Raw genomic sequence first — 25,859 nt, 5'->3', positions numbered from 1 at the left:
TTGTTGAAGCAATGAATACTGTTAGTCTCCATCTTTTGAAACTTGCCAATTCCACCTATCAGACCAGGGGTGTACCAATGAAAGGGCAGAAGAGTGATGGGTCCGTCTTTTCAGAGAAAAGGGGATCAAAGTAGGCACCACCCTCCAAGAAGTGAGACTGGCCGACCTAGCCAAGGAAGATAAAAAAGACAAATGCAAGGAAAGTAACCATAGACTTTACTCATAATCTTCATTATTGACTACTGATCAGAAGCTAGTAAGTCTTTTCAACCTTAATCCCCTTAACTCCACCAATAGTTATCCTGGAACTGTTACTTACACTAGACCTCCCAATCATAGGCAGCCTCCATGTTCAGCAAGTATTTGTATTTTGAGGGTAAGAGGAATAAAACATTATAATTTACAGAAAAAATGGTTGCTGGGAGTATTAAATGAGAGAACACATAAACGACCAACCATGGGGTTTCATATAGAGCCAACATTGTAAGTTACAAGTTATATACATACATAGTTATTTCCATCTCAGCCATCTAAGAATTAGAACCAGTCAGGTAGAAGCCTAAAGTAGAAAAATTGAGAAATCACCCAACCAAAGACCAAATCCTTTTTATCTCCCATCACAACCCACCGGTGGTTTCCTAAAGGCATACAGTAGGTGCTCAATATTTATTGAATGAATGGTTTTAAGAAATACCCTACATACAGTCTTACTATTTGTAATGTTAAAACTGGAACCAAGATACAGATAAGAAAAACAATGTCCTGGAAGACAGTCTGTTTTGATAGAAGCATGGAACTAAGAGGCAGTGGCTCTTCTTGCACTCGCCCCCATGCACGTTATTAAACGCTCTAAAGCTCACTGTTGGGTCCTTTTTCTGCGCCTATCATTCTAATGACTCTAAGTACAAGTTAATGAGGTGCTAGTGGTACCATTCAGGTATTCTTTGGATTTTGGCAGAGCTATAAAAACAGATGGTGAAAGGCATCAAAAAGTGTTATTTACTGGCCTAGAGAGGGGCAGCAGAATGCTGACAGAGCCACAACTTTATGTTTCCATATGGCATGAAAAATAAAAGCTCACCTCCTATTCCTTCAAATGCTTCCTTTTCCTAGAACTTTATCCTGGCAATAAATCAGGCTAGATGTACTGACTGACTGGGTGGTTAGAATGGTAGTAAAGAGGTGAGTGACGACTGCTTTGCAAGCACGGAAAGACCTATATCTCAAAACTACTAGTAAGTAGTTGGTTTTATTACAAAGGTGGACTAGTGGGAAGAAGTCTTTACTGGAATAAGGCTACCTGCCCGGGTTCTTCTGCACATGACCTCTTTTTCCTCTGGCACCTGTAAGTCCTATCTACAATAAAGTAACTGCAGTGATGTCCACCCAGAGCTGAATGTCAAACTTTATACCCTCCCCTTCTCTTCCACGGACAAATAAAGAATCCAGACGCAAGCCCAAGCAAAAATTCTCTCAAAGCACACATACCCTAAGTTGAAAAACCATTTATTTCACCGGAAAAAAAAAAAAAAAAGTTATCCAACTCTATGTGTCTATCCGCCACAAGCCTTTGGGCCAAAAAGACTCAGGAGCAGTGACACTCTCATCAAGGTCATTCCCAAGTCCAACACCCACTGGAAGCAGGAGGCGGGGAGACAGCACAACCCCCACCACAGTTTCTGCACACAATGAGGCCTGCTGGGAGAACAGAACATAAATGGGAAACTACAGAAGTATTGAAGAACAGGAAGAACAGGAAAATGGGCAGGAGGGAGGAAAGGAAGAGGTGGTCTGAACTTAGCAAGGTAAATTAAGGTCCACGGTTCCTGAGGGACTGAACGTACAGAGCCGAGAACGTCCCGGAGACGGGGTACCACGAAGGGTGTATTCTCATGCACAACCGCAGCTCGGAATTTCAGCCCACACACATCCCACCTGAAAGAGAGCACAATACAGGGGCTTTACAGCAAAGCTCAAAAGGGCTTTCCTACTTAAAACTTCAAAGAACATCTATGAAGTCTGGTAACTTAACACTCCTTTTAAGTTTACTTGTACCCATCCCCAGTTATCACAATAACCTCTAAAAGTGAAAAGCGCTTGAAGGCCAGAGAGCAACTGGGAAGGTCAAGCAATCCCAGGCTGGGGCCTTTCTCTAAATTAAATAGCAAATACTTTTTCATTAGAGTAAGCAAAGACAATGCATTTCTCTTGATGTTAACATTAGCATTCCTCAGAAAAGGTTATTTCCACATCACAAATGATCACTAGAGGGCAGAAAAAAAAGAAAGGTTCCAATTAGTTCTCTGGGGTAAAAGTCAAAAGTACGTTGAATCTGGGTTTACTACCAAGGTCCAAGTTAAAAATCATTCAAGGTCTAGGCAAAAGTAGCATCAACTAAACAAACTTTAATACCTGAGGGCATCCAACTCTGCCTAGTGAAGAAACTAAAAGAATGTACAGGAGGGCATGTGTAAAGCTACCTATCAAGTCATTCTTTCTTTTCCAGCCCTACCAGTGATTTCCTAGCCAATGATCCTGGGAAAGTCACATACCTTCTGCCTTAAACTGAAAGATGACAGAATATCACTCACCGTGTCGCTACAAAATTACGGATCGAAGGTAATGTTTGGGATACACTGGGGGCTACCCAAAACAAAGGGTGTTGAGAACCACCCTTTAATACAACAGCAATCTCAAACACCTAGAGCCCAAACCTGGCAAGCATCAGAAAGAATATACTCAAGTAGAGCCAAATGGATCATGAGGCTCAAAATGTATAGTAGAGGAAAAAGCCAGAGGACTCAAGGTAGAGCTGGTGGTTCAAGAGTATTAAATGCCCATAACTAGTGGGAAGATGAAGGGAGTGATGTGCTTAAGGCAAAGCTCCCAACCCTGGTGTTCATGCAGATTTGTATTACTATATACCTTGAAGAAGTGGAGAGGATGTAACCATAATACTGTGGCACAGTTAAAAAAAAAAACTGAACAAAGTATAAATAGGCTCTTATAGGACAGATTCAAAGAAAGAGCAATGGAGTGGGCACTCTATTCAGGGTATGAATCTGAGCTGAGTGGAGAAGCTGGATTTGAGTCAATGCCCCAGACTCCTTGTTGAAAGCTTTATAAATTAAGATATCTTTTCTTCTCTCTGCCCCAACTTACCATCAAAGAAGTTTTTTCTATAAAGCTCATAGGGAGTGAACTGTACAGGAATGTCAGAAAAACGCTGCTTCAAGATTAAGATGATGCCACCTGGGTAGTCTTCACAGTAACTGGGACCTGAGCAGTGATGACTAGTTAACTAGTTATCAATTTTATATTACTACAGGTCATATCCGACCTTTCACATAGCACGAAGCAGAACAGGAAACTTGCAAACCTTAATAATGTCGCACACCTCGGAATTTCAACAAAGGCTCTGAGAAACAGCACACCTCAGTCTGAATGTATGGGTCCCAGGTTCAGTTCAATTATAGCACATAAGTGTGACCCAAGAGTCATCACACCATTCTTTGTTCTTCCAGGCACAAATAGCATCAGATTGACTCCCACTACTAGGAGCCCTGGAAAAATAGCCATGAGGGCTAAGGATGTTTATATATTTCAAAAAGTTAGGTAGTTAAGGACTTCTCCCTAGCCTCTGAACCATGCTAGTAACCTTACCCTAACCCAGCAAAAGCAAGCAAGCAGGGCAGCCTAAATGGAGCCTTTAGGCTGCAGGAGGGACGGCAAAACCAGAACAGGGGACACCCCACCACTCTCACCTCAAGCCTTAAAAGGCTGAATACCGCGCCCGATCCGCATACTGCTCCCGCTCATACCGGGCCATGTCGTACAGGGAATTCCGCGCGGCCGCCGAAGCTTGGGACAACTCACTCTCATGCCCGTAACCGTAGCCCTCTCCAACAGTGGGGACTGGGGCTGTAGCGCGACGCAGGGGGCTCCGATCCCGCCCGTAATATGAAGTGGAAGCTGCAGTAACAGCAGCAGCGGCTGCTGCAGCAGCAGCGGCTGTAGCAGCAGCAGCTCCTGAGGTCGGCAACAGGTGTCTATCGTAGGGATCGAGAGAGGTGGAGGTGAGGTGACTGGCCATGGCTGTGTTCTGGACTTGTGGCAGCTGGGACAGGGTCTGCTCTGCGTAATTATACGCAGAGGCAGCTGCAGCCGCCACTGCCTCATAGGACCGGGCAGCACGGCAGCGCTTGTAGTAGGCATCGAGCGCTCCGTACGCGTTGTTGTAATACAACGAATCCCCATAGCTCATGGTGTAAGGTGTACGCACTGCTCCATATTGCTCATTATATTGCTCGGTAAAGTCTGCCACTCGGCCCGAACGATCTATCGGACACTCTTTGGACCAGTGCCCCTCTTTCCCGCACCGATAGCAGCCGCTCTGGTCTCCCATCCCGGGCGCAGTCCTAAGCCGGCTGGTGGACAACTGCACGTGCATTCGTTTGCCTTGAAGAAACAGACGCAAGAAGGGTTGCTATCACTCTTAGTCATAGCCCCCGCCCCTACCCCAGACACTGGTCATAGCAATTGCTTTACCTAAACAACTCTAATGCAGGACTCACTGCCGAAAGATTTTTAAAAATTAAAAAAAAAAAAAAAAAAGTCCACTATATAAATTCGTCATAATGACCTGATTTCAGGCAAAGATCAATTAGATGAAGAAATGTTTCAGCTCTAAAACCAATTTAATGCTTGTGCCCCAAAACAAGCACTTCATCCTTTGCCAAGTAATTGTAGACAAAAACTACCCCAAACAATGGCCCACTGTTAAAAGAAACTACAGTAAGACTCCTCCACAAGATTCTGACATTTTTCATCTTCACTACTAAGACTGATTTCATTTAGTGGGATAATGCAAAGGCCAGTCCCCTAGCTCCCCACCCCAAAATCAAAGAGAGTAAGACCCTGAAGTTACCACTGAGAGAGAATATGACCCAGACAAAGCTGTGGCTGAATGTGACAGGCAAGTTTCTGGGAAAAGCAATCATGCATTGGGGGAAAAGGGACAGAAAATACACAATAAAGGACTGCCTTCCCCCTTAATGGAGTCCTTTAAATTGCTGGTCCTGACAGTCATTCCACCAAAGATTCTTTACAATCTGACAGCTAACTTTAGTGACCTCCTAAGGAAACAGGACAGGCAATTCACAAGATGCCTGAATTTTTAGAAAGATTTTTGAAAAACATGGAAGAAAAAGGGGAAGGAAGGTGAGAAAAATGGAGAATAACCAGTAATATTAGTGGATCAAAGAGTTCATTTTAACAAGATTAAAGCACTTTATCTCCTTAAACTAGGGATTAGAGAGATCCTAAGAATACACCCTTAATGTTATCTTTTGCTGAAAATTACAATTTATTATTCTGGAAACAAAAAATATTACTCCTAGAAAACTTAACAAAAGAAGAAACTTTTCAAGAAGTTTAAGGTTTAAATCTCTTCACAGAAACAGTTTCCAGCTAACATGATCTGTCAATTTATTGGTAAGCAAATTCCAGCAAAAACTTCCAATGCAACCGGCTATTGATGTACCCAAACATGCAGATATCAAAGTGAATGGTTAGAAGCAGGGAAGACTCAACAAATAGGTCTTCTACTCATCTAACTATACAGAAATAGACATATAGACAATCTCACACGCAAAATTAAAGTCCTGGGAAGCTGGAAAAGGGAAAAGGAGGTGGAAAGATCAAACTACCCCAAAAAATCCTGTTGTAAACATTACATCTGTTAAGTGTAGACAGATTGCAAGTTAGGAGCTAAGATACACAATTAAGTACTTAACTGTTTTAAAGTGCTCACCTATGTCCCTCTGGCATTTGCCCCTGGGGCCATTCTGGCACCTAACAAAACCAGAGAAAACAAGTGCAACCAAGGAACTAACCTTGCACATTCATGACATAAAGGTCATTAACCAACGCCCTGACCTAAGAATGCATCAATTCCAAAGCCAGAAAAAGAAGTCTTTAAAAATATCTACAATTTATGTCTTTTAAATGAGCAAATAGAGAATACACCCAACACTGAAAAACTAAAAAGGTTAAAAGACCACCTTAATAAACACTGCTACTCCTTGTACACAAAGAACTCTACTAAACAGTACTAAGGAGAATAACTAATAGTAAAAAAAAAAAGCAGTGAAATATAAATAAGCATAAGTAGCACCAGAAAGCCTACAGTTCATATGCCAAGAGTTATGCCATAAGGACAAGTTGTCCTGGATCAGTACACACTGACCTCCCCTTACACATGTAACTACTACAAGGAGACACAGCCACCCATTCTAGGACTGGGTTAAGGTGGAAAAAAAGTGTCCAAAAATTAGGTATCATATCACAAACCCTCTACAAAAGTAGACTTAACCCCAATTAAGTTGTTGACAGCAAATAATTCTCAATTTACCAATTAAAAAAGAAAAACAAACTAGACCTGAGAGACTAGTGCCACTTTTCTTTTATAATGCACAGCAATACCCACGACACAGTGCACCCATTACTTGGGGGAATGATGATCGGATCTCCAGCTCTAAGAAAGGTCCAATTTAGGGAAATAAACACCCAAAACAGCAGCAATGACTCTTAACAAGAGGAGTACTCAGGAAAGGAAGCAGTAACTACCTTGTCTGGACTAAAAAGGTTGTAACATCCTTTAAAAATGAAGCAAGAAGTTGTGGGAGTATCCCAGAACTTGGAAGTAGTTACAACACCAAAGGGAAAAGACTCTTTTTTGATACTGGAGACAAAAGAGAGGGATGGAAGGGTGGGAGAAGAGTTAGCAACTCACCACGGTTACCACACTCACCCTTCCCGATTGCCACTCTTGCCATAGGAGCTCAAATCTTAAACCAAGTACCTTCCATATAAAGCGACAATCCATACCAATACTCGCAATGCCCTCCAGGCACACTAACAATCTAGCCAGGGCTCTAAGGTTAACACCCATCTAAATGCTCTATTCACCAAGGACATTAAGAGTCCACCCTTCATAACAGTGAAAAGGCACTGCCATTACTGCCCCCCCCCCAACCCCAAGATCTCCTCCTCAGAAACTCCTAATATCAGACTTTTATTCTGGAGTGGCCTCATCCTCCAAAGAGAACCTCTTGGTACAACCATAAAAGAAACCCAACAAAAGCGATAGCCCTTTAAAGACACCAGTTATCTAAAAACTAGTTATTTAATGACTACTTATATTTACTGGGAAGTTATGAGTTGGGATGAGGTAGGGGGGGGCTTAACAGGGATTCTGCTTCCAAAAGTGTTGCTTAGGACGCTCTTGCCAGGTTCTTTATATGTAAAATAAGGTATAATGCTGATACTGGGCTAAGGCAATAAACTCAGAGTGAACCAATGGAATATGCTCTACCAAGAAAAGTGAAAAAAATTAAAAGACAAGACAACTGAGGAAATCAAAGGAAAGGATTTCTGTACTAATAGGAATAAAAGTCTTAGGAGTTCCAAACTAAAGCCATTTGGTAGGCACTGACCTAAGGTAAAGCCTCTAAATCCCATGCATTCTCCATTTTAAGTCCATCACCCACAATGCTTCACCATCAACACCAACAGCTATAGCTCTACCCCAAACCCCTCCCCTTTACTTATCCGAAACCTATTTTCTGTACATAGCCTGTGTTCAGCCCTCTTCCCAAAGAGGGTGGTTCACCTTGAAACTCTGTGTTGTCAAGGCCCCTGATGGCCTCCACTGCGTCCTCTGCCCGCTCCATGTGTACGAAGGCATAATCTTTCACGATGTCACATTCGATGACTGGACCATACTCCTCAAACTTGGCCCGAAGCTCTTTGTTGGTACAGGTGGGACTGATGTTGCCCACATGTAACTTTGTGGAGGTTTTGCTCTTATTCTTGCTGGCTTCCACGTTGATGTTCACCCCGTGCAGCTTGTAGTGGTGCAGGTTGCGTATGGCATCCTCGGCCGCCGTCTTGTCCTCTATGTGCACAAAGCCGTAGTTCTTAATGATGTCACATTCCAGCACCTTCCCATACTGCTCAAAGAGTGAGCGGATCTCCTGCTCTGTGGCCTCCCGGGGCAGGTTTCCGATGAACAGCTTCACCATCTCGACACAGCCTGCATGGTAAGAAACAAAATTTCTAACAAAAGACCTAAGGCTCACATCAATTAAAACAAAACAAAAACCTCAAACAAATATTTCCAGTTTTCCCTTTCTCTTATACGCCCACCTCCACAGATCAAAGGAAAGTGGGAAAAAGGAGGCACGCTACACTACAAACTGTAGAACCCCTAAGAATGAGAGGATATCTGTAATAGAAAGACCCTTAGTAGACAAAGGGTTTGAGAAGAGCTGGAAAACTGCTAAGGAAAATGGATATGAAAACGAGGGCATATATGCAGGGCTAGGGGTACTGGGCTTTTCTATCCACTGTAGGTCAGAAAACGAAGGTCTAACTACTGGCTGGCTGAACTGACTACCGAAATTATGAATTTGCTCTTCCTCTAGCAACCGACCTAGTAGCCACCATTTCCGGAAAAGTGGGCCTTATAATAGCTACGTTTTAGGGTTTCCTTTGGAAGCAGTGAACCGGCGACCCGGGCCGGAGAGCAAGGCAAAAGGAGAGTACAGGAAGTGCAAGAGTGGGGAACGCCTCTCCCGAGGTGCCATCCTACAAGCTCCCGCAGAATGGGGAAAAGCGTGGCCAGAAAAGGGGGCTTCTGACTCATCAGCCAGACAATGTCTCAGAGCCCAAGAAATTCTCGAAAAGGGTTTCAATTTTCCTGAGTCTAAGGAAAACGCGGTTATCTCTATGGAAACCTCAAGGCAGGAAACCGTGCCAAGTCGGAAAGAGGGCAAGGTGGGGAGAAAGCACGATATTCTCGAGGGAGGTCGTGGGGGAAGGGCTGCTTCAGGCTTACCGCGCAATGCCCAGCACCGAGGTCGCTCTCAGAGACGGGCGCGGAGGCCGCGACCCCACTACGATACCCCTGAAGCCCAAAGGAGCGAGAGAAGATTTAACAGGGGGAAAAAAAGAAAAAAGAAAAAGGCAGTGTAAGGGTTTGAAGGCTCTCACCCGCACGGAAATCAGCAGGGGCTCTTCCTCGCGGCGCAGACGCTTCTGACAAAACGCTAAAATGGCGGCGGCCGCAGCAGTGACTCTGGGTAGAAGGGGAGGTGAGTGTACCACCGGATTGGCTGCTCAGTTAAGTTAAAGGCAGGCGTTCCCACAGATCCTCTTCCTGATTGGTTACCACCAACGCCAATTACCTGAGAGGCCGGGAAGAGGTGGAAACGTCAGTAACCCCGGAGCTTTTCTGCGAATGCCAATGAGCGCCTATCTCGCGAAGCCGAAGTCACTGATTGGGCAAGAGGTCGGCGTGAGGGAGGAACTACAAACGTGGGCTTCGCCGGCGGGGTGCGGCCCGCCATTAGGCAGAGCGAGCTAGGGCCCCGGTGTGGCGGTCTTTAGCTTCGTGGCGCCAATTTTGTGAAGCTTCCACATTTTGCCACCGACACGTGCACATGCTGACAGTATCCCCCGCTCCATTTTGCCTTCTCCATATTTCTCCTTCTACACCCCCAACCACCAAGCCCTCGCAGCCAAGATGCTACGAACGATAGCTTAGCAGACCCAAACGCCAGGTAAGAAAAATAACGAAGCGTCCCCCACCTGAAGAACCAATCTCCTCCTCTGCCCAAAAATCCACACTGTAGCCCTAGAAGTCCCGGAGCTCCCCCTAGATCAAAACTACTGTCATAGATGGTGAAAGGAACTTTGGAAACGGTTAATGGGCGCGGCTTCAATTAGGTTATAACGGCCCCGAAGTTGGCCGGGTTGGAGGCTGCGTTACTCAGGCGGCATTGAAACCAGTTCCTGCGAGGAACCAGCCTCCCCGGGTGGGTCCAAGATGAAGAAACGGCTTCTCTGTGTGACCTTGGAGACTGACAACGCCCCCACCCCGCCCTGAAAAAAAACTGGAGCAGCAAATTTTTTTGTTTTATTTTATTGGGCGCCATCAGCCAGAGCTGTAGATTTAAGCTCCTAAAACCGACCTTAGAGGATCCTAATCACATCCAGCTATAAACAAAATACAATCAAAATAGCATTCTCCAGAGCGTCCGGGACATTTTCTCATCCTTTGGCTTCTTCACATAATCCCATATTCATTGAGCAAGCAATGACCCTTTCCGAGGCAGCTTTAGAGGAGGGAGTTAAAGGCGGGAGTGGGAAAAGATGCTGGATGAAAGAACTTAAAACAAAAGCAGTGAGTTATCTATGAGGAAAGGGATCATGAGTGGAGAGGACATGAGTATAACATACAACCGTCCAAAGCAGCCCCAGAAAGGGGGTTGGGGGCCACAGAAAGAAAGGAGTCAAAGTTATGAAAATGAGTTTTAAAACCGGACATGACTCAGAATCAAATGGTGGAAAACTGGTCAAGACTTATTCTAGGGTGGGAAGAGCAAAGGACCTAAAAACATTAAAATATACCATTAACAGATGTGGTGGTCACTAATCGTGGTCCGTTTTCATTGTGGATTCTGATACTGAAACTCTGAGACTGAGTAAAGGCCATGTAATCAGTGATGAAGAAAATCAATTCCATGTTAGTCAGCTGTGTGTGTGCCCTTTTGAGGGGGCCAGCCATCAGATGAGGGTCACCACTCAATCTGCAGGGAAACACATCTGGTATAGAAATCCTCTCAGCTCCTTTCAGAAAGTTTGATCTTCCAAATTTTGTGTGTCCCAACACCCCTGGAGATAAACTTTCTTCCAAAATACCAAAGCAGATGAGATCCACTCACTCTATAAACTAAGAATCTCTCCAGGCCCAAAGGGGAGAGGACTGGGAATATAAATCTCAGGATCACAATCCATGCCAGCTTGCAGACCACAGCCTCCCCCCCCACCCCTGCCCCAACACCCTCAACCTAAGTACTTGATTTACCTTCTGAAAGCCTTTAAGGTGGAGTAATAGGTTTCATTTTGCAAGCTCATCCAACTGGGTAAAAGCACATTAAATCACCTGATTCTTAAAACCCACAGCAACTGGAAAAATGTCAAACTCACCCTACCTGATCTGGTTCTTGCCAGAATCTCCCAACCTCTTTAACAACGCCCACCCCCCCCCACCGCCCCCACACACACTGTGCTCCACCCCACACATCCCAAACCCCAACTATGCTCCAATACACTGGCCTTTTTGTTCCAAGTTCATTCAGACTGGAATGTTCTTTCTCCAGGTCCTTCGGTGGCCACCCTATCTAGACATCCCCCTACTCCAACCCTACCTTGAAACTCCACGCCATGACTTCATGTTATTTTTCCAAATACTTACCACCACCTGAAATCCTATTTATTCATTCCATTTCTTTCTCCTACCTCTAACCCCCCTCCCCCATCAATACTTGTTCAGACAGGGACCTTTTCTTCTTCCCTACTCTATCCTCAGTGTTAACCGCACCTGGAACATGGTAGGCACTCAATTATCTGTTGACTAAGTTAACACAGGAGTGAATGAATTCAAGACTTAACTTCTTGGAAACCAAAAGGAGAAATACTTTGGATTTTCAGTATCAGCTTAAGACCATGGACCCTTAGTTCTAAAAACAAGCACTTTTATCCTTATTACCTAGTACACTCTCCAGTCTCCCTCAAACAGAAAAAGCAGGTGCCCAAAAGCCAGGGGGTACCTTATGCTACAGCTTTTGATCATCAGGATTACCAGCTTGACAAATGCTAAAAAATGAAGCTTTAGGCAGAAAGATCCGTTTATAGTTCAAGCATCTCTATACTGATGTTTACCTAGCCAACTCTATTTTACTGAGTACTAAGGCAGCTTAATATTCATCCCTTAAAAAAGGATGGTTTATAAATTAAAAACATCTGGTCCAAATCCTCTACCTTACCAACCCAACTATGCAAAATAGGACTGAATGCAGAGTTTTAAAAGCACCTTGTCCAGAACACTTTAAATGCTATTTGGGTGATTCTTAATTTGCTAAATCAAGTTACCAAGCACCTAAAAGGTAAAGTGTCTTGTCCAAGGTCATCTAGAAAGCTGTATCTATCATAGCCAAGCATAAATACACATTCTCACTGCAGATCTTGAAAAGACAAAAGTGCCTGGAGCCTGGACTCTTGAAAAAGAGAAATAAGGGAAAAATCCAAACTTGGGGGAAAACACTGATGTCAGTGAAAACCATCCAAATGTGAATAAACAATCTATTACTTTCACACCCTTAGGGGTGAATATAAAACAATCTATTACTTTCTCACCCATAGGGGTGAATATAATTTATACACGTTAACTCTGGCTCCTGTCCAAAAATGAGTTACTGGTTTATTAAGAGCTCAAGTGAAAAACCAGTATTCTCCAGGGATGTCCAGACTGGCCTCCCTTGACTAAGCCAGTCAAGCAAGCTTCCTAAGCTTCCAAACCCACTGGCAGCTACTCTCTCTTACCCTCCCCTTACTGTCTTTGCAGGTTTCCTATCCCATACCTTTCTTTTCCATACCCAAGGAGAATCTGATCACAGGACACTGAAGTGTTGCCTGAGACTGGACGTGACAAAAACTGGTGTGGTCCATGTCCTACTTCATTCCTGGGTACCACTCATCTAAAAAATCCACTGCTTCACTGTTATTCATATGTGCTGCACTCACACCTACATCCAAAATCCTTTGCTCAGATATGTGCTCCACCAGGCTACCCCAATCTCCCCAGAATGTTCCAACTCATGTCTGCGAGATAGCTAGCATTTAAAGAGCAGTGGCTATATATGAGGCCCTACACTTGTCACATGTTCTCATTTGATCCTTCCACCGTATTATAATGATTACGAGCAAAGTCTGGATAGTTCAATTCAAAATACTAATTCAATCCCTTGATCTACTCTCTATGTGATCTTAAGAAAAGTTATTTAACCTACAGCCTCAACTTACCCATTTATAAAAGAGGTTTAAAAATAATGGCATTTGGGTTGCAACGAAGATCAAATGAAATTCCTATATGAAATGCACTTTTAACGGTGCTTAGCAAGTGTTCAATAAATGTTAGCTATTATCTTCAATTTATAGATGAAAAAACTGAGGCAGAGTTCCTGACATGTCCAAGATCACACAGCTAAGTGATAGAAACACAATTCAAACTCAGGAAACCTGATTTTAGAGCCAACACCCTTAGTCATTCTCTCTGTGCCAAGTTGATTTTCCAACCAAACGAATCCCATTTCTAGAAGTTTTAACTAGTGGAACTCCCTCTTCCTAATCTTCCACTACCCTAGTATTGTTTATTAACTGTAACTAGTTCATTGAGTAGGTCCTGCCTCCCCATATTATAAATTCGAGGTCAGCCCTAGGGCTCAGCTACTTTAACACTGTATTTCCAGTATTATAGACACAATATTTCAAATGATTTAGAGCTGTACTTGAAATAATTTTAAGAACTCCTTTTTCTTTCTTGGAAAACTCTTGATTCTACCATTCATGATTTCTCTAAAGATAACTAAAATTTAGGTGAATATAAATTTTTCACCTGCTCGTCTTTTTTTTTTTTTTTTTTTAAGATTTTATTTATTTGAGAGAGCGAGAGCACGAGCAGGGGGAAGAGCAGAGAAAGAGAAGGAGACTCCCCACTGAGCAGGGAGCCAGACGCGGGAGGCTCGATCCCCCCCCCCCACTCTGGGATCATGACCTGAGCAGAAGGCAGATGCTTAACCGACTGAGCCACCCAGGTGGCCCTCACCTGTTCTCCATCTTATCTTCTCTGTTACCCAACCTTCTACTACATACAGTCCATAAATCTAGGAAATTTATTTTCATTATGACCTCAGTCATCCCCTATTACGGTCAGCTTACTTGGCTTGATAGGACAAAATGACTGAAGAACCAACAGTCTGTGCAGACACTGGTAGACCTTAACTGATGGGCATGACTAGAAAAGCAGCCTATCCAGAGGCTGACCTCTCAGTGACAGTGCCATTACCTCCAGTACAAGGGATGGGGCCCCAGGCCTACCCCAGACAGAAACTGAAACAAAGTCCAAACCTCAGAAGAGAGCAGACTGACAAGGTTAGAAGCCTCTATGTGATCTTGTTCCAGGAATAAATCATCTTAAACTTCTCCAATGAAAACCAAGTTGTAGAGGTAATAGATGCAGAAGCACAAAAATCTGAAGGACACTGGGAGCCCATATTCCCTACCCTCTATCCCAAAACACATTAAATGTCTGTCCTCCCATTCACTCAACCCAACCATCTCCAAGTTATAGGACCCGGGAACTCAGAAATCCACAAAAAGCAAAGTATGAGGAGTGGGCTACAGGATTAACACAGGTGGCATAATTTAAATAAAAGAGGGAGAAGGGAATTTTAAAACAATCTGCAAGAAAGAGGAGGATGACAAATGATTTAGATTGGTAGTCTCTTCTGCTTAAACAGCGAAAAACCTGAGGGCTGAGGCAGCAAGGGCATCAGGACCTGAAGATGATAGGCAATTAGAGTGATCATCTAGGCCAGGTCACTCTGAAGAACTTGGGCTGCAATAAAGAACACTGGCCCCAAGAGCACATTTAGCTGTTTTCCACAGGAACCCTGGGATTGGGGTAGTGGCACAACCCTCACTGGAGAAAAAGCAAGACAGAAAGCCACATGACAAAGAAATATTACAAATACACAGACCACAATCACAGCCCTGTAATCAACCAACCCTCTATTTTCCAGAGTAATAACCTAGAGCTAAGCTTGTTAGCTTGGCCCTCAGATCACCCCCACCCTCCCTGCAGAAAAGTGACAAGAAACCTATCGAACTCCCCCTCCCAGTCATGTAAAGAAATGAGAAGGAACAGCAAAGCACCTGGAGGCAAAGCAGTGAGCAGGAGAGCAAGGAAAAGAACTATGGCCCCAGTAACCCCCTGAAATTACCCGTTAGGATCCACAAGAGCTCATGGTTATAAAGATCATAAACTTTTGCCCACTGGGCAGAGGGAGGAGAACATCTGGGGGCAAATTACTCTGTCACAGGCAAGTTCACGAGAAGCCAGTGAGAGGCAGAAAAGAACCCACCTGAACTCCACTTGATTGTCACACACAACTCCCCAAAATCGCCTTGTCCCAAGAGGCTCCCAATCGAATCTCTAAAGCCCCCTTTCCCAAATAACATCAGTAGGTTCCGACCCAGTCGTCTTCTGTTCACTCATTATTAGTAAGCACAAGCCTCCATCTTGTACCTGGCTGGAACTTTTTATTTTTTATTTTTTATTTTTCTGCCCAGGCCCTCTCAACGCCCCCCCCACCCCAGAATAAAACATAGAAAGAATCTTCAATTTCTCACTCTAACCGAGCATCCCTACTTGGGTTATGCTTGTATCTCACCCCCATCCCAGTCTGTGAGAATACCTTCAACTATAAACCCAGCAAGAAAACATCTGGAAACCCTAACAAAGGGAGATAGGGGAAGTGAGTCTCAGGACACTATTATGGCAGAAGTTGGCAGGACGCAGGAAGGACGCTCCATGGTGATGTTCAACAGGCGGAACACCGGGTCTATGGCCAGATCCCCCATACCTGCTTCCAATTGTCCCTGCTCCTCTAACCACAGGGAAGTACCAGACACTAACACCACCCCTACACCCCACCACTGGCTCCCTTCTGGGTCCCAGCTCCAGCACACACTCAAGCCCACCCCCTGGAGAATCCATTAGACTTGTAAGCACCAAAGCAGCCCACTTCCCCACTTCTCACTTGAGAAGCCATACCCCAGAACCACCCTGCTGGAGCACACATTGTTTCTGAACTGGAGGTAAGTTAGGGGGAAATGGGCAACAAATTTACAGCATCTTGGTGTGATCAATTCAAATTAAGGGCTGAGAAAGTCCAAGCAACTTGGTCTGGACTCTCCAGTCCTAAAGATGGCAGACTAGCAGGACGACGATGACCTAAATCCCTCTGGGCAGCGGGACAATCACTAATTCCCACATTCAAACCCTTTTCCTTATCTGCCCTGGGGTTCTCCAGCTACCTTTCCTTTAGCTGTCATGTCTTCCTGGATGTCAAACTGGCTCCTCTGAAACTGAGTGCAATCAAGACAATGACAACCAGGTTTCCAAACTGCAAATTGCCCCAAGTTTTATTTGTAGTCCATACAAAAGGGAAAAAAAAATCAAGGTTTTCTAACACCACCTACTTGGGGGAATGGGGATGTGGGACTGTGCCACTCAGCATCAGCTAGAACATCAGGGGGTCAGTAGGGATTTGGACATATACCAACTGACTGTCCCGAGAGGAACTCAGTCTCAACACAGTCTATAGAGGGACAAAGTCAGGGCCCCCTGAACTGCTGGCACAGCTTGGCGCAGAGGAAACGGTTAAGCTAACCCTTTCCTGGCCTCCCTCACATCTAAAAAGAAAAAGGCGCCGCCGACCTCAGCTGCAGGTTGCTTCCCCATCCAGACGACCTTAAATATCGCGCACAAAAATAAAAGGGAGCCAGGAAAAAATAAAAACATAAAAGAAATTCCCATCCTAGGAGATGGGAGGCAGGGGAGAGGGGAAACCGCAGATCTAGAGCCAGTAGCAAGATTTGCTGCTGAGGCGAAGGAACAAAGTAGGTTACTGCCGAACACTCAAAAGGATCATCTCCTGGGGAAGGCCCACAGGGTAGAGGGGATGAAAAACCGCAAACGGGAGAGGTATGGGCCAGTGGTTACAACCTGGGTCTGCACCCTACCCCACCTTTCCTCTCCTTGCCTCCCTGTGGTGCCCCATCCCAGGATGGCCCTACATGCGGCGCTGGTAGCCAGAGTGCATCTGAGCTGCCCGCAGGTAATCATTATAGGAGCCCGAATAGCGTGCGTAATCGGAATGGGCATCGGGCAGGCGACGGTAATCCAGCGAGGACTTTGTCGGCGAGCGGCGGAACGAAAGCTGCGACTCTGATAAACGGCGGTAATCAGAGAGCTCGGCTAAACGCCGGTCGGAACCATACCTAGTCGAGAGAAGAAGACAGTTGGTGAATGAGACAATTGAGGGGAGGGCTCCAGGTGGGCATGGGGGAGATGCCAATGGGGATAGGGAGGGTGTGATCAGATTGGTCTCCAACAAACAAGATTTTCTCAGAAGGCTCATCACCCTATCCAGGGCAAGAAATCAAGCCTGGTTCAACTCAGTGGGAAACCAAGCCCACCACTGAAGCCCTCCCTTCTCAACTGGCCAAGGTGGATTTGGTCTACATTCCCAAACCACAAACAAACTATCCCCCCTGGGCCCTGCACAGAAAGACCTTGGTTGTTTATCAACAGAACGGCGGACGAAAGCAAGGTCCCCAACTTCCCAAAGAGTGGACGCACCTCATACACCTTGCCTTCAGCCAGTGAGTGCCAAAGGGACTGCTCTTTCAAACCCACCCCACCAAAGCCAGGACAATCACGTAACAGGCTTAAGGATCCTTGAGACGGTGGGAAAGGCTATGGGCCACAATCCTGCAGGCTGTAGCTCCAATGGCACTTGGGCTAGCCTAGACAGGTGACACTTTTCCCAGCCTGACTAGCTGGTACCACCCCAGGCTGAGCACTAACGCTCCACCTGAACCCTGGTGACCAGAAAAGTTCACAGACATCAACCCCCTCCGCCTTTGGACATCCCATGGGAGTAGAGGAGAGAAGAACAAGGGAGGGGCCAATGGCTCCAGTTTCCCTCCCATGCCAACCTCAGCCCCTTGCCCTAAGCCCCAGCTGGGGGCAGAGGCGGGGGGGCATACAGTACCTTTTCGACATGGCGACAGCCTTTTTGTAGGGATCGTCGTAGCTGGCCCGGGGTGGGGAGAGGCGGGTACGCTCATAGGGCGGCGGGGTGCTGTTGGCGTTGGCAACGGCCCCCTGGGACATGGACAGGTAGGCTGCAGACGGCTGACCTGCCCCATCGTAGGCATTGCCCGGCTGGCCACGGTAGGAGGCAGCAGCCTGGGGATGCTGCTGGGCAGCATAGGAAGCAGCCAATGAGGCTGACGACTGAGTGCGGTACGGAGCTGCCAGGGTGGCAGAGGAGCCAGTGGCCGCAGCAGCTGACTGAGCCCCATAGGAGCCTGACAGGCCCATTGATGCTTGAGCCCCGTAACTATTCAGCTGGGTCTGAACAACCGGCTGGGCCCCATAGGAGCCAGCCATTGGGGTAGTGGCTTGTGCAGCGTAGGCGGCTGGTTGGCTGGCATAGGCAGCAGCTGTAGCTGGCTGTGCCACATAGGCAGCCGGCTGGGAAGAGTAGGAAGCAGCCTGTTGTGCAGCATACGGGGCAGACTGGGCATTGTAAGAGGCCGAAGGCTGGGCATTGTAAGAAGCTGCCTGGGCCCCATAAGCTAGTGAGGAGGCTGCAGACTGGGCCCCATAGGAGGCTGCCTGGGCCCCATAAGAGCCTAGGGAGGAAGCTGCTCCCTGGGTGTTGTAGGAGGAGGCAGCCGCGCGAACCCCATAGGAAGAGGCAGCCTGCGCGCCGTAAGAGGATGGCTGGTTACCATAGGAGGCAAGGGAGGAACCCTGAGCCCCATAGGAGTTGAGCGAGGAAGCCGCAGCTGGCTGACCCCCATAGGAGGAGAGGGCCGAGGCCGAGGGCTGGGCTCCACCATACGGGCCAAGCGAGGAGGCTGCGGCAGACTGGGAGCTAGGGCTAGCCAGCTGGCCCCTGTATGGGGCCCCGAGGGAGACAGAGGGCTGAGCGCGGTAAGAGGCTGCCTGGGCTGTCATGGGCTGAGTCCGATAGCCAACACCCAAAGAGGCAGAAGGCTGGGCCCTGTAGGCAGCTCCCAGCGACACTGAGGGCTGGGCCCGGTAGGTGGCTGGCTGGGCCGTCAGAGGAGCCACATAGGAGGCTCGGGGAGGTGAACGGCGCAGGGGGCTGCGGTCGCGACCAAAGAAGGGTGGTGTGGGCTGACGGGCTTGCCCATCAAAGCCACCAGTGCTGTTGCCAAAAGCCTGCTGGTAGTCGAAGGTGGCAGAGAAGCCACCAGTTCCAGGGAATGCCGTATCCCCAGCCCCTGGTTTCTTGGTCTTGTCCCCAGACTGGATAGCCAGGCCAGGCCCCTTCTTCTGACCCTTGGTTGAGAGTTCCACGTTGATGCGCTTGCCCTTGACTTCTTTGCCGTTGAGCTGCGCGATGGCGGCTTTGGCATCTGCTTCCTTCTCCATGTGAACAAACGCGTAGTCTGATAAAGCAGCAGACAGAGGGTTAGCAATTAGGGGGGCAGGGCATGCTACCTGATGGGTCCCAAACTGGACACACAACAGCACCCAGCTGTTGCCAGCTACCTCCAGGCCTCCAAACCCTCCTCTCCAGGAGTATGTCATAAAACATGGCTCCCACGTAACAAAGCTTCCGACTGTCCCAAACAGTCACCTTTCCTTATGGCCTTCTCCCCATTCTCCCCTTTCCCCCTATTACCTCACCCAACTTTCTGCCGAAAGAAGAAAGAGCAAAGATGAACTGTAACACAGGATAAAAATCTTTCCAGCTCCTCTAAATGTAAACCACCAGACAAAACACAGAAAGGGTTCCTGGATCACTCAATTATTTAGTGTTCTCTAACCCAAGGTCACCAAACACTACTGCTCACCTTTGAAGCTTAACTCTGAAACACTGAAAATGACCACTTATGTCTTAGCATGACCCATGTCTCAGCCCAGTGTCCAATTAAAGCAAGAGAGCTAGACTGCAATGCACAGTTCATTAAATTCCTCCAATGTGATCTCCCCTTTTCTCAGAGTACTTCCGTTTTCAAAGTATTTCCATGCACAGGCCTCTATCTGGGCTTCACAACAATCCTGTGAGGCAGGCAGAGCAAAGGATCGTTATCTCCATTTTACAGGTGGGCAAACATGCTCAGAGAATTTATGTGACTTGCCCTAAATCAAAAATTGTTGAGCCAGGAACAGAATCCCAGTTCTTCCATTCCCCTCCACAGTACCAGTCTATCCCTGAGAAGTCAATATGCTAAGGTAGGACCACGTAACATGACTAGAAATTTTAAACTTAGAACAGAAGCTGGAACCCACGTAAGCCAATGAGGTGTGGGAATAGAAACCAAGCCTCTAGGCTGAGTTCAGGCCCAAGCCCCCTCCCCCAGGCTATATATCCTCTACTTGTTCCTCTTCAAAGGACAGAAATATACCTTACCCCTTGGACCTCTGTTCACAGAGCGACTGTTTACAGGAAAGATCTGGTTTCCTAGCTTCAAGGTGAGAGGCTGCAATTACTGCAGCTTGCAGGCTCTGCTAAGCTCGTTACCCTTGAGGTCCTCATTCAGGATCTGAATGAGCTGTGGTGGGATATAGACAGGATAGGATGCTGAGGGGCGCCTGGGTGGCACAGCGGTTAGGCATCTGCCTTCGGCTCAGGGCGTGATACTGGCGTTATGGGATCAAGCCCCACATCAGGCTCCTCTGCTGTGAGCCTGCTTCTTCCTCTCCCACTCCCCCTGCTTGTGTTCCCTCTCTCGCTGGCCGTCTCTATCTCTGTCGAATAAATAAATAAAATCTTAAAAAAAAAAAAAAAGATAGGACGCTGATCTCAAAGTCCTACTCATCTACCACACAGAAGGAGACAATTTTAGATTAAAAGGGGGAGGAGTGGGAAGAAATTCTTATTCATGTCCAAACTCACAAACCACAATGGTGCAAGCAGGATATGAAAAACAATGACAAGATCATGCTTACGGGAAATAAGGCCATGCACTTAAAACCATCTGAATCCATGGCTACTTTAGTACCAAGTATGAGGACCCTACCTCTCTCACATCAGTTTAGGAAATGAAGAACTACCTGGATGAAATCACTAAAATTCCATTCTTAAAAATAAGAAATCCTTTTAAACAGCCTTAAATAAGTGTCCTCTAATTTCTAGAAATTTTCATACCGGGATGCCCTCTCTAGCTGCTCTGAGAGAACAAGTCATTTTTTTTTTCTCAATGTGAGGAAATGCCACCAACCTGCGTCTCTTACAAATGAAAATAAAAATATAATCAACAGGTACAAATCACAAGTATGGTATAGCACAAGGAATCCTGGGTTAGGCACTTAAAAGCCTCGGTTATAGATCCAGATATCACTGACTTGCTAAATCTGTCCTACCCACCTCAGAGTTAGGAGATTCAAATAAGAAAATAAAAGTGCCTTGCAAAATATAAATAGCTATATAAGGATAAAGAATTATGAGGATTATTTAAGCCTACGAATAACCATAGGCTTCTCTCCCTACAGAATATTATCCTTCATCTGTAATAACAAAAAACAAAAGCTACCCTACCACTGTATATGCAAACTCAGAACTTGCCAGAGATGATAATAAAACAAAATGAACCATTACAACTCTCAGTCCTCACACCCCCATGGACAGAACCTGATTTCCTAGCTACCAATTAAGGCAAAAGTGTTCCTTTTGGCTTAGCCACAGGGTACTAGAACTGTCCTATGGTCTCTCACCTCCACTTTGGGTAAAGATAGCTAAAAATAGATACTGGTGGTCAGAGATCTTGTTAAAAGCAGAGGCTGGGCTGACCCTCCAGAGAATGCAATGGCAAGCAGAAAAAGGGACTTGGAGGCAGATTACAGGAAATGAAAAAAAAATCTCTAGGCACTAGGAGAGAATATTAATGAATGGTATTATATAGTCCTGGCTAAACCAACCACAGATTCCTGAGACTAGAATAAGCTAGGGAAAAAACAACAACAAAAACTTCAAATGGTTTACAAGAGCAACAGGACATCCCACTGTCTACTCCCTATTTAGCTGGGTTTTGTTAAGAAACCTACCAAGTTGAAATCTGAAAACTGAGATTTCACATGTAGAATTGAATTGACCGCCCAGATGAGTTATAGCACTGATTTTATATCACTGGTTTTTTAAAAAGCCATCAGATACAATTATAACCAATTTAACATCAAAAAGTTTCTAAGCCTGACATTATAAAGAGAAGTGTGACTTGGTTGTCCAGCTGATTCAATCACATCAGGGCTAACCCTATCACAGCCAGCAGCCAAACCAAAACCTAGCCCTATCAAAGGTGCCCAGGAACCCACTTAATCCTAGGACAATGAAAAACCAGGTATCTAGAGAATTCCAGAAACCCACGTGCCTCAAGAGCTAGTTCAAGAAACAGTAACCTCTGAAAGAAATCCACTGCATTTAAAGGCACTAGCAAACAATGTTTTTTTACACAGATCACCTATTGGTCTGGTGGCATCACAACTCCTCTAGCACCAAAGTTAAGAGAATCCAGAAAAATGAGTTTTCCTATCCTAAGAAGAGTAGAAATCTCTTTAACTTTAAACTACAGATTTGTGTACAGGAGGGTAAAATGGCCACCTACAAAAAAACAAAACAAAACAGAGGAAACAGTTTCCTTTTCTGCCTTTCAGACCTCCCCTGAAGCCTAAATGGTTCCTAAAGCGGTCAGCAACTCTCATACTTCAGCTTTGAACATCCAATAGAATGTAACCTGTGGACAGTAGTTACAATCGCTGTTGCTATGGAGATTTTTGCTCTATAAATCAAATCATATCTAAGCTTCAGTGGTAACCAAGCAACTGTTTTTCCTCTGTGAAATAAAACAGAACTTGTTGTCCTGTGCAACCCCAATCTTCTGGGCTTTTCAAAGACCTCACAGCCCAACACCAGAAGACTCGATCATCGAGTGCCCATTACCAACCCAAGAAATTCGTGTTTATAAAGCCAGAGCCAGTCTCTTCTGCTACATTCCCAACTTAAAAACCTCACCTTCTTTCACCCCAGACAGACAGAAAAGCATCAGTGGAGAATACAACAGTCAAATCTTTCCCACAGTCTCTTACATCAAAGTATAGTAGGACCTCTGATACTTACCAGGATAACTATAAATAACATCTAACCACTACTCCCTGATGAAGTTAACACATTCCTGCTAACAATATTTACAAAAGAATAAACAGACAAAACTTTCGCTTTCCCACTAGGAGTCAGCCATGAGTTCTATAAACCACATGCAGTTATCCACTTCACCCTCCCCGCCACTGTCACTTGGTCTCAGTTCAGAGCGAATCCAGGCAAAGTTTTGGTTTCTCTACCAGCCTGACCAAAGAGTTCCATGGAGACTGTCCCCTCAGATGCTAGTGTCTAGATTCCCAATCTAGTAATCATCTTGCCTGAGAACAACAAAAGAAACTTGGTAGATCAATTAAACACAGAACTCTCATAATGAGTCATGTACCCCCACCATTTCCTGGCCAGATGCCCAATCTGAAGTCCTTCCTACCCAAACTCTAAACAAAAGCAAAAAAACCAATGTACCATACAGCCTGCCTTCGAGCACAGAGCAGGAAAACCTGATTCGCGGACTTGCATAACCTGAGTTGAAGAAAATAGAATGCGGTATTAACGCAGAACAAGGAATTGCTCCTAGCAATGACTATGACCCTTTACACTTTCCCAGTTACATTAAGGACAACGAATGGCCCAAAAGATCTGCCTTTCCAGGAGAGCAAATGCAGTGTCTTGATGGAAATAAGCACCTGCACCCATTTATTTCCTATCCCCAAAACTTTTCACACAGGGGAGGCCAGGTATGAATCCAACACCAGGAGTAGGGCATCAGATGCTCCCCCAAGCTGCATCCTTAAAAATGGCAAAACAAAGTAACTCTGATCTGTTTCCAAGAGGAACAGAAACTGGCCACATACACAAGGGCTATCCCACCGAACCCTGCTAACATAAAAGAAAAAGAACTTACAGGATAGAAACTAGACTACAAAAGTCAACTGGGTCCCAAAAAGGAAGTTGGGCCTAAATTATAGTGATATATTTTTCTCGAAAGCAAACTAGGGATCTACCCTAAGGATTAGACTACTCCAGCAAAGACGAACAGCAAGTAAATCTGTTTTGCCAATGTTTAAGGAAGACCTCTCACACACCCCTCTCCATCCCCCTCAGCCAGAGTCTGTGCTCCCTTGCAAAATCAACGACCTTATAAAAGAACACTGCCCCGAGGGCATGGGCTGGCAAATAAAGGGTAAGGAAAAAAAGGCCTTCATAGAACAAGCCTCCTTCCACATTCAAAAGGTCCAGGTTTCCAGTTTATAGATGTAAAATCGAGCCCAAAGAAAAAAATTCAAGTTTGAGGGACTTGGAAAACAGCACTGCCACGCCTAACCCACCTAATCATACTGGAAGGCCAAAGTGATTCGGAAGGGGCCCCTCCTGTACCCACGAGTAACTATATCCATGGGTATAGACCCATGCCACACACAGCTAAAAGATCCCAGCCCGAGAAACGTCCAAGGGCCCCGTTACCTTCCGCTCGGGAGCATTCATCGGGAGGGAACACGAGGGTGGCCTTGGGGCGTCAGCCCCCACCTTTTCCCTCTTCCCTTGCTCTCTGACCGACGTCTGGAGAGAAAGTGGGGAAGTGGCGAAATCTTCCCCGCTCCATGATCCGGCTTGTGCCCGTCACTTCCCAATTTCCGGTCGGTGCCAGGCCCAGGAGACCAGTGGAAGGCGCGCCCCCGGTACACTCGCAAGTCTCTCAGGCGCGTCCCCCGGCCCCGCAGCTCGGCTCACATTTGCCGCCGAACCCACCCAGAGCCGCTTCCTCCCCTCTGAAGAATGGTGCCTGGACCGCAGGGGAGGAGGGTGGCTCTACCCAACGCGCCCCCAGCACCTCCGGCCTCGCTCCCGCTGACTTCCCCACCCGCCCCAACCGCGCGGTGACCGACCCCCGGGAAAGGGGCGTGGCTAACAAGCAGAGTGCCCAGAGCGCGCCCGCGCCCGCGCCCCCGCCCCCGCGCGCCCCCGCGCGCCCCCGCGTTACCTTTCACCACGTCACACTCGATGACGCGTCCGCGGCGCTCGAATAGGCTGCGCAATTCCTGGCTCGTGCACGCAGCCGACACATTGCCCACGAAAATCTTCCAAGTGTTAAGAGGCCGTGGGCGCGACATTTCCACCACGAGCGCGCGCCCCGGCCGCAGCTCGTGGCCGTGCAGGGCCTCGATGGCGCGCACCGCTCCTGCGTTCTCGCGCATGTGCACGAAGGCGAACTGTTTCATGACGGCGCAGCTCATGACCGTGCCGTAGGGCGCGAAGAGGGCTGCTAGCTCCTCCGGCGTTGTATCCGCCCCATCGACGTTTCCCACGAATATCTTCATTTTGCCGCCGCAGCCGCCTTCCCGGAGAGCCGGTACCGCTCCTCCAGCGACAGGCGAGACGTCCGACCGGCCGGCAGTCCTCCCCAGGAATGGCTGGCGACCGAGAACCCCGCCGCGCAGGCGCTCTGACCTAGCCAATCGGGGCCCACATCCCGCGCGCCCCGCATCCAATCAGAGAGGCTGAAAGAAGATGCTCTCAGGCGCAGCCAATCCCAGAGGGGCTGGAGCCCGCTCGTTAGCGGAGGGGGCGGGAAAGGGACGACGGCGCGCGACCAACCGCCACTGCCGGGGGGAGGGGGAAAAGAAGGGTTGGAGAAGGGGGAACGCGCGCAGGGAGCGTCGGTGGCGGAGAGGCCTAGTCGGTGAGGCGGCCTCTGGCCCGGGTGGGGCCGGGATCGGCGGGCCCAAGGAAAAACTTTGTTCAGTCGGAAGTCAGAGCTCCTCGCCTTCTGGCTACCTAGGCCAAACCTGGAGGTGGCAGCGAGAGTGTCCACGAGAGGGTCGGGCCTGGCGGAAGAAACCAGGACAGCCGCCTTCAGTCAGCAAACTGCTGCCTCCAGGACTGTGCTGGGCTCTCTGAGGGGCCTGAGAGGCGTCTGCCCCGGAGAACCCTCGTGCTGTTAATTCATGCTTTGGAAACACATTCCCTGATGTTGCTGAGGTCCTGGCAGAAGATGGAGACTGAAAAATCGGAGTTTCGTCTCTGCCTTTATGG

The 25,859-nt window shown here is 47.0% G+C and overlaps 2 protein-coding genes across 6 annotated transcripts; both read right to left on the bottom strand.

Moving 5' to 3' along the window:
* Positions 1 to 1,490: 1,490 nt before the first annotated feature.
* Positions 1,491 to 9,193, bottom strand: LOC103679499 (RNA-binding protein 4). 3 transcript variants are annotated; one of them, XM_040639470.1, is made up of 5 exons: positions 9,055 to 9,193; positions 7,673 to 8,095; positions 4,380 to 4,458; positions 3,765 to 4,049; positions 1,491 to 1,935 (listed from the first exon to the last, which is right to left on the bottom strand). In XM_040639470.1, exons 2-4 carry the CDS (start codon positions 8,082 to 8,084, stop codon positions 3,773 to 3,775), a joined length of 768 nt encoding a protein of 255 aa, XP_040495404.1. In that variant the 5' UTR covers positions 8,085 to 8,095; positions 9,055 to 9,193; the 3' UTR covers positions 1,491 to 1,935; positions 3,765 to 3,772. The 3 variants fall into 3 exon arrangements, with proteins under 3 accessions (XP_040495404.1, XP_040495403.1, XP_008707282.2); XM_040639469.1 differs by having other exon boundaries at positions 3,765 to 4,458; XM_008709060.2 differs by lacking the exons at positions 3,765 to 4,049; positions 4,380 to 4,458.
* Positions 9,111 to 25,268, bottom strand: LOC103679602 (RNA-binding protein 14). Of its 3 annotated transcripts, none has more exons than XM_040639466.1 (3): positions 24,808 to 25,258; positions 17,745 to 19,176; positions 16,088 to 16,968 (listed from the first exon to the last, which is right to left on the bottom strand). In XM_040639466.1, the coding sequence occupies exons 1-3, from the start codon at positions 25,142 to 25,144 to the stop codon at positions 16,761 to 16,763; spliced, it is 1,977 nt and encodes a 658-aa protein (XP_040495400.1). In that variant the 5' UTR covers positions 25,145 to 25,258; the 3' UTR covers positions 16,088 to 16,760. The 3 variants fall into 3 exon arrangements, with proteins under 3 accessions (XP_040495402.1, XP_040495400.1, XP_040495401.1); XM_040639467.1 differs by having other exon boundaries at positions 16,806 to 16,968; positions 19,066 to 19,176; positions 24,808 to 25,263; XM_040639468.1 differs by lacking the exons at positions 16,088 to 16,968; positions 17,745 to 19,176 and adding an exon at positions 9,111 to 9,248 and having other exon boundaries at positions 24,808 to 25,268.
* Positions 25,269 to 25,859: the final 591 nt, after the last annotated feature.

The sequence above is a fragment of the Ursus maritimus genome, unplaced genomic scaffold, assembly GCF_017311325.1.
Source record: "Ursus maritimus isolate PB19 unplaced genomic scaffold, ASM1731132v1 scaffold_23, whole genome shotgun sequence".
In the NCBI taxonomy this organism is placed as follows: domain Eukaryota; kingdom Metazoa; phylum Chordata; class Mammalia; order Carnivora; family Ursidae; genus Ursus; species Ursus maritimus.
Note: the sequence above shows the minus strand (reverse complement) of the source record. Positions and strands in the feature narration are given on the sequence as shown.